The sequence below is a fragment of the Myotis davidii genome, unplaced genomic scaffold (assembly GCF_000327345.1).
Source record: "Myotis davidii unplaced genomic scaffold, ASM32734v1 scaffold556, whole genome shotgun sequence".
Lineage (NCBI taxonomy): Eukaryota > Metazoa > Chordata > Mammalia > Chiroptera > Vespertilionidae > Myotis > Myotis davidii.
The window spans coordinates 741,241-753,190 of record NW_006287671.1 but is presented as its reverse complement, the minus strand read 5'-3'; the positions used below and the strand labels follow the sequence as shown (position 1 = coordinate 753,190).

Sequence of the window (11,950 nt, the reverse complement as noted above, 5' to 3'; positions counted from 1 at the left end):
TGAAGGAAAGGTCCTATAACCCCAAGTCAGCAAATCATTCTTTGAACTTCTCAGTAATCTATTACTTTAAAGAATCCCACTCTGGTCCCCAACTCCTTGAACAGGGTATATTGAATCTGCAAGGGGACCTGCCCACCAGAGTCCACTCTTCACTTCTAGACCTCATTCCAGGTGCCCACAACCTAGAACTCCCTCCGCACAGGCCCCAAACACACGGGTGGCCACACCATCAGTATGAGCACCCTGTGACCCAAGACCCAAGGGAGTGGTGAGGACTGAGCCAAGATAGATGGGCTGGGGTGTCCACATGCTCACTCACTACATCTCATATACGTCTTGTGAATAGTTGAGGCACAGGACAGGGGCCCTGGACAGGGACCACCTCTCCAAAAACCACTATGTTCTAGCAGGAATTCTGAGAGTCTGACAATCCGATCCTCAAACCCAGCCTTCCAGATCATTACAAGCATGTTTGGAGAAGGATATCACCTATTTTACTTAACAACTCATTAGTTTGGTTTATATTTTTAAGTATTTGGATATAAATATGTACTAGGGTGACCCACCATCCCAGATTGCCAGAGACCAAGGGGATTCCTGAGACATTGGACTCAAAGTTTTAAAACTGGGATGGTTCCAGGCAAATCCTTGCAGTTTGTCCAGGAATGAGGGCTTTCCCTGGGCATAGGGCTACTAGTGCTAACACTGGGTCTACTGGTCACCTGACCTGTTCTCACGCCCTCAGAGACCCCCCCACCCAGTCACCACCCACTTTTACAGGTATAATTCCATAAGAAAGTCAAAAGACATCATGAGGATTTGAAGCAGATTTATCTAAGCCGCACACTGTCAGGGCTTCAGGGGAAATGACTGACAGGTGCCATCAGCCTCATCACAGAAAGGGAGCGCCCAGACACATTCCTCACACAAAGCTCCCCGGGAAATCCAAAACATCGAATCAATCCAATGGAGCAAACGTCAGGTTACAGAAAAGTGGGATTTGGGGGTGGGATCAAAAGTACACAAGTTAGCTTATAACCTGTAACACAGGCTCTTGTCCAGGCTTCTGACGCCTATCGCTGCGTGCCTTTCCTACCAAGTTTAACCGCAAAGCCATCGGGTGATGTCTAAAATTTCTAGAAAGCACATTTTTCTGACTTCATCATCCTAGATCTATGAGATGTACTGTCACTTTCCTTTTGTCCTCAGGAATAGCCAAATTTAGTGCAAGATTATGAAACTCACAGAGAGACAATGTGGGAGGAACAATGATGGGGTTGGTTTTTTTGTTGCTTTATTTTCCCTCCCTAGCATACTGTACTTTGTTTGATGAGGACCTACTTGTCACAGTAAAGAAATGCCTCTCCAGGGGCAAAGGTTTGAGAGGCCTGGCACATGGAGGGTGCCCAGACCTAGCATTTATGCAGAAGAAGGGTCACATCACTCCAGCTGACCCCAGCTCATCAAGCATAGGATTTTGCTTCTGGCAATTGCTTAGTCAAGCGAACCTCCCAGGATGTTTACATTCCCATAGCGAGGTGGTTATTAACATCACTTTAAATGCAGACACAGGAAACAATCACCACTTTCCTCTTTGTCCTCTGGCAATGGTCAAATTCTGAAAATATCCTGCCATTTTTAAGTCTAATTTCTACCTGGTTTCTTTTAGTTAGTTTAAATATGTCCATCATTTGTTGTTATATGCTAACAATAGAAACCCCTGTTGGTGATATTCAGGACTAAAAGGTGACTGAGGTAAGGCAATGACTAGCTCCGAGGGGGAAAGCCAACAGAAAGAGAATGAATGAAAGATGAATGAGCAACATCGGACTTGAGCTATGCACCTGCAGTGGGGATTTGAGAAGGGTTAGGCTTCCTTGAATCCTAGCCTAGGAGCTCTCATTGCATAAGAAATCTCAAATCTAGGCAGCAGGAGGTGGCATCAAGCCAGAAAGCTTCTTGTTGGGAATCTCTGGAATAGAATATGGGAATCTAGAAACTCCATTCCATCCCACTGGCATTCCAAACAAGCCACAGACCACATTCTCCCTCCGCAGCTCACTCACAGGCAGAAGCTACAACTGTTTTCCAACCCAAAGAATATGTGCGCCAAGCAGGACTGTTCGCCTGTCTGATGTTCACGTTCTACTTTCTGAAGGATTTTTTGAGTGTCTCCAGGTGCTATACTCATTTGTACTTAGGTTCTTACCTAAGGCATGTTGCCTAGAACTACAGGAGGAAGACTAACAGGGCCCGAGTTCAGCCTGAAACACTTGGGAAAAGAACAATGGAGAGTGTATCACAGTCGCACATGCACTCCCAACAAGCTCGGTATTAAACCTGCATTGTCTGCACCCCCAAGAGAGGACCTGTGGGGCATTTAGGCCTCTAAACATGGTCCATAAAATCACCTTCCCATCCCCCCCCAAATAATATCAAACCAGAGCACCTCATCATCCTCATAATTTGATGCTAAATGACTTAAATGAGGATTTTATTTCCATCTTCTAATCTCGGTTATTGCTCATGAGTAAATCTTATAACTTTATGTAAATCTTCATGAGTAAATCTTTATGACTTTTAACTGTAAGACTGTACAGTTAAAGGAAAAAAAACATTTGTAGGAATAAAGAAATTTGTGGGAAGATAGGTAGCCTGACAGTAGGGTTCCCGTTCCATTCTGTTGCAAAGATAAAAATAATGGTGGAGGCCAGAAAACACATCTGTTTCCCTCCTTTAAGCTTTTAGTCTCTCTCTAATGCCCTAAAAAAAATAAAAGAGAGAGAAAGAAAAAGAAAAGACTTTTCTTTAAATTCTATTTTGAGATTCTCTTTAGTGTGATCTTGAAAAGTATTTCAAAGAATTCCATATGATAAAGCCATAGCAAAAGGCCTGGTCTTTTCAAACGAACTGGCCTTTGTCAACAGTGTTTTCTAGCTCATAGTGGTTCGCCTTTTGATTCCAGATCCCTCTCCTCTTCCCTTTCTGAATGACAGGCTGAACTCAGGGCCCAAAAACATTGGGGGTTCAGATGTCTGGGTTTCATTTCTGGCTGAGCCATGAATGTAGGCAGCATGGGGAGCGAGTCTGCTCACTTTTCCTGTACAAAGGAGTCTTCCCCATGACGGGAGCGGATAATAGCATTGGCTCTGGCAAGTCCTTGGGAGTTTCGGGAAGCATAATTAATTAACATTAGTACTCTTGAGACATAAAGAGCTATTTAAGTATAAATCTTAATTATCATGATAAGTATGGGTTTATGGCCGAATCAGACTTCACAGTTATTTAAGTCAGAAAGGCAGGTAGAACTTTCCTTTCACTCCCAGGACAAGAAATGGGAACTGACAAATGGCCTGAGGGGCAAGTGACAGGGAGGAAGGGGTTATTTTCTCAATGCTATACATTTGGAGGAATTTCCTTTCTCTCCATTCTTTGGCCTCAGTACACCAGATCTAAATCTGCCAGTTTGAGGGTAATTCTATGTGCTCTAGTTCATCCAGACGTCATGAATCTCTTGATAAAATAGCACGAAGAAGAAGCTGTGGGGAAAACTCTTCCAGTATTTATAGTTTGTTCCTGACACGAATTCTGCATAGGAAACAACAGCTCCCGAATTAGGAAGCATAAGTCACTAACTCCCACTGCGTGTGTGAATGAGCGTTCTTGAGCTGTGACATTCTTCCTGAATGAGTGGGCCATGGAGAGACTCTTTATGTACTGCCTGAAGACTGGGAAGCTTCAGACCAAGGTATTTTATCGACTAGTGCCCTGGCTAGGTTTGTTCCAAGTCTAAATGTTTAGTCACTCAGGTAATGACTTCCATAGAAAAAATGTACTCTTAAACAATCAACGTGTTCAGGTTCATAGAGCTATCTGACCTTGGAAAGGTGTGCTGATTAGAAGATACTAGCAAAGTCTTCAGGATTCTCTCTCGTGACATTCACAAGCATCATGCCATTAATTTTTGTTTAAAATTCTACTTAAAAGACACCCTCACCAGTTCTAACCTCCACGGAGCCTACACACACTTTTATGTCATGAAGAGGCTTTTTCTCTGTGGGGGATTGAATTCCAATGAGAGCCACATAGTGGATCAATTTCACCTCAGACAGGCTTATTTTTGGCCCGTAAGCTAAATAGGATCCAGCAGAATCTTAGGAGAATTCTCAGATAGCTCCACGCTTTCTACGTGTGCCTGCACTGCTCTTTCTACTTTTTAATTCACTCTCCCAAGCCTCCTTAAGCCATGCATTAAATTCATCCTACTTCTTGCCAAACCCAATTAAAATGCATCTCAGTGCACCAATTATTCTATATTTTTATCATTATTACTATTGGTATCCAAGAGGAGTCAGTATGGATGCCTGACCAGTTCTCCCAGTGGCTTCCCCCAGGTTCTGTGGGGCACTATGTCCAGTATTTCCATGCCACTCGAAAGTCAAGGCCATCACGAATGTAACTACTTCCAACCAGTCTGTTCTCTTCCATGCTAACCCATTTCTGTTTTAGGGACTTTTTTATTTTATTTCTGTTTAAATTTCTTCCAACATGCTTCATCATCTAGCTCCAAATAGAAAATGAATTCCTAAGGCAGGTAACCATCCCATGAAAATCTTGGTTCTGAGCTAAAGAGGGACACACACTGAGGACAGCAGCGCTGTCATGTTAATTCTCCAGGCTCTGTGTGGACATGCAAACCCACTCCACTATGATCCCAGGCTGCTGGCTTCCTTGTAAGCCAGGAAACTCACAATTTTTAAAAGAAGGGATCTCATCAAAACAACTGAGAAAATATAGCTAAAACATTTTATCAGAAATATTTGTAAAAGCTAAACTTCATCAGTTACTATATGATGACAGCAGAAATATGGAACAAATATAAACTCAAACTTGACCTGTTGTCCTTAACTTGGAATGTACCTTTTAGACCAGCAGGGAAATGAATTGCTTATATTTGCTATTTATTTTTCTTTCATTTTAAATGGGGAGGAGAGGGAAAGGAATCCATTCTATGCAAAGCCATTATCTGTATGCTCTGGCTACAAATCTTGTAAATACCCACAAAGATGCTATCACACAAGCCAAGTGAGGTCAAGCTATAATTGGTCACACTGGTGTATGGCCCACGAGGGCCATTTATATCCACTGTCACTCTGGGCCAAGTCTCTTTCATTTCCACTTTCATTTATTACTCCTTGAGAGCTGGGTCTTGAGTAAATACTTAAAGAGAAAAAACAAAATCATTGTTTTTCTAAAAGCAGATATTTACATTTTAAAGACATTTGTAAAATTGAGCTTAATTTTTATTTTTGATAAATAAATGGTTATTTCTCTTAAAGAAGATATTTGAGAAACTCCAAGCTAGTCTTGTGCCAGAAAACAATTCTCCTATCACTAGCTGAGTTAAAACAAACAGAAATAATTGATAAAAATGAGGCCACATGGATAAGAGGAGGTAAGCTCTCTCAAACACTGGCACCATACAGAAGCATTCAAAACAAAATACATCAAAATCCCACCTAAAATAGAAGCTGCTGGCTTTACATGGACAGAACTGTGCATATATCAAAGCACACAAGCCACTTCTAAAACTTTTAAACGTCTGACCTTCACCCTGCACAAATTCATCTCCAACAGTTTCAAAAAGCAGTTGGCGAAATTCAAATAAAGTCTGCAGTTTAGTTAACAGTAATATACCAGTGTCAGTTTCTTCGTTTTAGCAGATGTATTGCAGTAATGCAAGATGTCAACGATAGTAAAAACTGGGTACAAGATAGCTGGGAACTCTCTCTACTGTCTGCAACTTTTCTGTAGATCTAAAATTATTCACAAATAAAAAGTTTACTTAAGAACAAACCAAAAGCAGTTGTCCCAAAGCAGAGTCCCTGGGTTAACCTATGAAGCTGTAGTCCCTGTAACATACAAGAAAAAAAAAAAACAAAACAAAGTAATCTAGAGATTTACTACAGCAAATGTAGCCAAACAGCTAAACTCAATTAAGAGGAAGAATTAATGGGAATGGCCCCTGCCAGGGCTGTCTGGGTAAGGCATCCAAACATTGTGTGTTTTATACACTCCTGAAAGGATGTTTGTAAATCAAACTTATAGAATTCAAATCACAGTTTGAACACTAAGGAAGCTTGTGCATTACCTAGCCGTGGAATAAATTCCAAGATAATGGGAACATTTTTTTATGATTGGGAATTATGACATTCTCATTTACTGTTTGTTGAAGGTGGCTTCGCATACATCACCTTTGTCCATGGGGCTGCCCTGTGAGCCACAGGAGTTTATGCTTCCCAAGCAGCCCCTGTCTCATGGGCCTCCAAGTTTATATTTTCCCTTCCTTCTGCCAAGCCATCTTTGTGTGGCTTTGATTAACTCAAAACTATTACGGTGAAGAATTCAACTCATGTACAGGTCCCAATATCCAAACACAAGCCTCAGCCTCCACAACAGCGACAGGTCTCTGGGCATCAACACCAAGCAAGCAAGAATACTCCTCTCAACAATAGGATCTGAAGCAGGTAAAGGCATGACAACTATCCTTGCTGTTATTGGGGCTCACACTAAACTCCTGCTGCTGGCCCCAGAACAGACTCCTGATGCCAGCCACCCTTGTCCCAACCCAAGCTACTGGTGAGACAAAAACTATCACCAGTCCTAGAAAAACAATTCAGGACCTGATCAAAAGGAGGCCTCAACTCAGTCAGCCCAGGTAAGCAAAACATGCCAAGGCACTGGTTTCTCATCTATGGATCAGAAAGTAGGATCCTGAGTTCCAAGTGGATAAGGGACTAGAAAATACATCTTAATTTCTTCAGGAGCCAACCAAACACGTTCCTTCTGCTCATGGTTTTGCCACTGTCACTACAAAATCTCAATAAGCAGTTGGGATAAAAATAATGTGTATATCAGATCATTGTTCAAACTTATTCATCCCCACCATCACCTTCTTGAGAGAAATAGGAGTCCTTACCCCTGGACTTGGCTTTGGCCCTGGGACTTGCTTTGACCAAGGGCATATAGGCTCAAGAGACCATGCACCAGTCCTGAATGTAGGCCTTAAGAAGCCTTGCACGTTTCTAGTTGTCTTTTTGAACTCTATACTCGCCATAGGAAGCAGGTCTCCTGTGTAGCTACTGCTCCTTCACCCTGCACCCCGGAATAAAGACCCACAGGATGAAGCTGCGGGTCTTTTACAGACCCATGAGGATGACCAGGTAGTTCAAAATGATGAGACTAAATAATGATGATATAAGCCCCTGGGTTAAGGGAGGGGGTGTTGTTGTACACAATTTTGTCCATAGTTGAATGGCAGACCCTAGCCTCTCTCCAGATGCAAAAGTATCAGGTACTCACCGTCATCACCAGGCCAGCCCATGAAGTGAGCAGAAATCTGTTTCTCATCCTTCCCATACTCATTCTTGGCGACTAACTTGTAGTCCCCATTGTTCATGTGAGTGGGATTATCCAGCTGGAGGCAGCCGTGGTACTCCGTGTGATTGGTAACATGGATTTTAGTACAGATGTATTTGGACTCATTCAGTATTGCCCGGTTATAGAACCACTGAAGCGCTGGTTTGGGGTTGCCTTTCACAGTGAATGGAATGCACCAGTGGTGGTCTGAGGTTGGAGATTCGAGAAATGTGATAGTTGGAGCAACTAAATTAAAAAAGAGAGAGTTAATAGCATCAGAAAGCTCAAGTTTTTCCCCATTCCAGATTTCTGTGTCATCAATAGGGCATTTTATTCAACCATTGTTTGGTTTAAGAAGACATATGACCTGCAACCCTGGAATCCATCAATATTTTCTATCCTTATCAAGGTTGATTTAACTCCCTACAGAGAGCTTCAGAGAGACTCCTGCCCCTGCTCAGCTGAAGACCCATGCATCACCGTCATTTTCACATCTACTCAGTGTGGGAACCTGCTCCAAACAGATCCTAGAGATTTCTGACTGTGGAAAGGGTTCAACTGAAGTTGACTTGGGTTTATATGCCTTGATGTTATACAGATTGATCATCAAAACATTGAAGGTCACTATTGCAGTACTTCATAATAAATACAAAAAGAAAAAAGACTGGAAATCTTGCCTGCAGTCCTAATCTCACCTAAATTATTTAAAACAGATCAATGCTGCAAATGTTCCTATCGATGCTGATTGATTTCACTGATTGTCAATAGTAAATGCTCTTTAAGAGCATCACATTTATTTATAATACAGTTGGGGTTTTTTGGGGCTGTGTCAATGTTTTGATCCCTCTAATAGCTGAAGTCCTATCTAAACCTGGACAAACAAACTAGAGATTATTTTAACATTAAATATAAAGAACTTTATGCTTCAGAAAACAAACATTATCAAGTAGCTCATTTAAACAGTAATTATCCTAGGTCAGTGGTCAGCAAACTGCGGCTTGCGAGCCACATGCGGCTCTTTGGCCCCTTGAGTGTGGCTCTTCCTAAGTCTTAGGAGTACCCTAATTAAGTTAATAACAATGTACCTAACTATATAGTTTAAATTTAAAAAATTTGGCTCTCAAAAGAAATTACAGTCGCTGTACTGTTGATATTTGGCTCTCTTGACTAATGAGTTTGCCCACCACTGTCCTGGGTGAAGGTATTAAAAACCCCTCATAGTTGTTTATTTTAATGTCGTCTGACTTTGATTATACATTCAAGGACTGTAAACACTTTTGAGACCTAATAGCATTCTTTCTCAGATGAAGAAACCCAAGTCCAATGAGGGTAAGTATCTTGGTCAAGGTTACTGATTGAGGCAGATCTGAAACAAGAATCCAGGTCTCCTGGTGCCCAATCCAGAAGCCCAGCTTCCTGGATGTATAGGTTCCTGACATGAAAGGGCAGGGGGTGGGGGTGATAACTAAAACACTCTGAGCAAGGTCACTGCAAAGATTAGCTCAATTGTTAATATTCTGTATCACTTATTCCTCCTACTCTCTATCTAAACTTTGATAAAGCTAATTCTTCAGACCATGGCTACCACATAGATATGAACCCAAACTGAGAACATTTTAAACTTCCATGTCCTTATTTGTAGGTCCGTGTTGCAAACACAGGACCACAGTGGGGTAGGAACCACACTTACCTTCCTCCCACGGGCCCAAGACCCCATTCCCAGGACACATTTACTCCTTCCACCAAGCTCAAAAGAGCTTTGGGTGAGGTGTTGATTTAAGGCTATAAAGTTGGAAGCTGGTTGCATATGTTTGGGGGTAACACTGACTTCAAGCTTCCAGGAAGGTCAAAATGATTAGAAATTATAAGTCCAGAGTCTACTGGGCATAGTGGTAATACTGCCAGTGACAAAGGATTATGGTTGGTAATTTTAGTCATTCACTCCAACCCCCACATACTGTAGGTCCTCTATGAGTGAACATTAACCAGTGTCTATATGTGTGCAGTGTGGATTTGTGCATACACACACCACACATCATGTTTGTTTGTTTTTTGTTTTGTTTTGTTTTCAGAGTAAAAGTTCATTAATTTGTACCATCCAGCTCAGAATTTGCAATGATGTGAACAGTATATGTGATTTTTACTGAATATGCATTCACACTGAGCATTACAATCTGGAATGTTAAGGTATGTGTCATGTTATTTATTAATACTAGAGAATAATGTACATATGCTTAAGAAGTATCACTATCCTCTAGCTTAGTTTCAATGTATACAGAAATTTAAAACAGATATAATAATAAAAGATTTTTGCAGGTGATAATAATTTTCAATAACTGAAGTAGGACTCCTCCAACCTTCTCATGGAAACTTGATGTCAAATTAATGAGGTTTTATTGTATCAACAGTACAAGTAGGTGTTTGTGAACAGCCAGCCCCATACATTAGGTATCAGAACTCTAACGCTTTATATTGCTTTTATAAAGAAAAAGAAATTAGAAACTGGTTTATCAGAATTTAAGCTAAAAGTTATAAACAAGAGGAGGATAACCAGCTCAAAATATGTTCCATCAAATAAAGACTGGGGAGGCACAGAGGACAAGCTTAAAATCGAAAAGAAGCTTAAGGGAAAGACAGCGCATGAGCGAGAAAGATTAGCAGAAATAGAACAAGTGAATGAGGCTGATAACATTTCTTAATTAAGTATGCACAGAACACGGCATACACCTTCTTTTAACACACGTAAGCAGCACCCGGAGTGCCCCAACGACAAATGTAGGGGTGTCCACGATCATTTGCTATTAAAAACACATGCTGGTCTGATTACGTACAATGCACAGTGAGGTTCACAGAATCTTGATCTTCTCCTACAAGATTTTCTGCCACACAAGAGATTTGCTTTCCACTGTCATCAGATGAAATGTTAGTTATCCTTAAGGAGCCCTGTGTGTGGCTTGTTTCATTCTACAAATGAATTAACAGACAAAGATAATCTTTGTTAGGACTGGTCCCAAAGCGACAAGATTTGGGGTTTCTTCCCCTAATTAGAGAAAATAATTGATAACATCAGAAAAGGTTTCCAGCCTAATCAAGCACAGGCAAAGGAGTAAATCAGACGTTGTTCTATTTCTCTAGATGGCAATTGTTTAATATGTGAAATTGATTTAATCCTGAAACGCCTACCTACCTTCCTCCAAGGGAAAAAGAGTCACTCACCTTGCTCATGATGACACAAAAAGCTCACTAGAGACATAGACTCTCGCCAGTCTATTGGGTTTACATAACTAAAATGCAAACCTGCATTAGTCTTTGTTAATTAAGAATAAATAGCAAGTAAATATACACCAACAATTCCTCATGTGCCCCTATAAAATATTAAATGATCATCACTAGGTTAATAAAACCTCAAGTTCTGAGGTACTCTCATCTGTCTATGAACACGGAACCAAAGATGAGTCTTACCATATGTTTGGAAACCAGATTACCGACATCCCAGTACAAACTCGGAACTGGATCACCCTCAACACTGCAAGATAAGGTGATAGACTTCCCTTCCTCCACAGTGAGGTTAGGCGCGGCCAAATTTGCTGACGGCAAACCTGTGCAATAAGAGAAGTAAATGGAGACATATACAACTAAATCCATTATTAAAATCACAGCAATAAATTGAAAACTCTTCATGCTTTAAAATTAATTATTATTTACTTCCTGAGACTGATATATGTTAATCTGAAAAAGAGCCAGGTTGGTGAGTTTTACAGATTTAATGTGAACCAAGAATGTGCAGTAATTAGATTAGAAAGCAAATTTTACTCATTTCTTAAAAATAATATTGCAGAATAATTTTATTTAAAAAACAACTCTAGTTTGTAAAACTGTCTTCCACTTTTTTTTCTGTTCTACAGTTACTAGTCTGTTTTTTTTTCCCCACATAAATAGGCATCTGTTTGGGACCACCTTAGCTCCCCCATCTCCCTCCCTCCACTTTTTAAAAATATATTTTTGTTGATTTCAGAGAGGAAGGGAGAGGGAGAGAGAAATAGAAACATCAATGATGAGAGAGAATCATTGATCATCTGCCTCCTGCATGCCCCCTATAGGGGATCAAACCTGTAACCCGGGTATGTGCTCTGACTGGGAAGTGAACTGTGACCACCTGGTTCAAAGATAGATGCTCAACCACTGAGCAACACTGGCCAGGCTCCCTCCACTTTTTATAGTCAAGAACAAAAGAGTGAAAGGCATCTACATTTTGTATAAATCCATTTTTCCATTAAGTAATTCATAAATCTAACCTACTACCAGACCTCAATTTTGAAAGAGAATCAAACTATGGAAAGAAAATGTAATTTCAAACCATGTTTCAAAGGCATGAAGCTTGAACCATCACAGTATTATGATGTTTCAAAGCTATGTAAGTCACAGTTAAACATGATGGGTAAAATTGGTCATTCTATTTATGATATGATGAAAAAAGTTAGATGGATCCTTATTCCAATGAAAAGTTCTTTTGTAGAAAAACCCAGATTTC

At 40.6% G+C, this 11,950-nt stretch overlaps 1 protein-coding gene across 1 annotated transcript in view; it reads right to left on the bottom strand.

The window, feature by feature from the left end:
- The window catches only part of NTRK2 (neurotrophic tyrosine kinase, receptor, type 2), a 326,931-nt gene that overhangs the window by 264,530 nt on the left and 50,451 nt on the right, over nucleotides 1-11,950 (bottom strand). The window contains exons 9-11 of the mRNA XM_006759498.2: nucleotides 10,882-11,018; nucleotides 10,251-10,383; nucleotides 7,363-7,665 (exon numbers count right to left, since the gene is read on the bottom strand). Coding sequence (XP_006759561.1) covers nucleotides 7,363-7,665; nucleotides 10,251-10,383; nucleotides 10,882-11,018 — 573 coding nt within the window. The remainder of the gene's footprint in view (nucleotides 1-7,362; nucleotides 7,666-10,250; nucleotides 10,384-10,881; nucleotides 11,019-11,950) is intronic.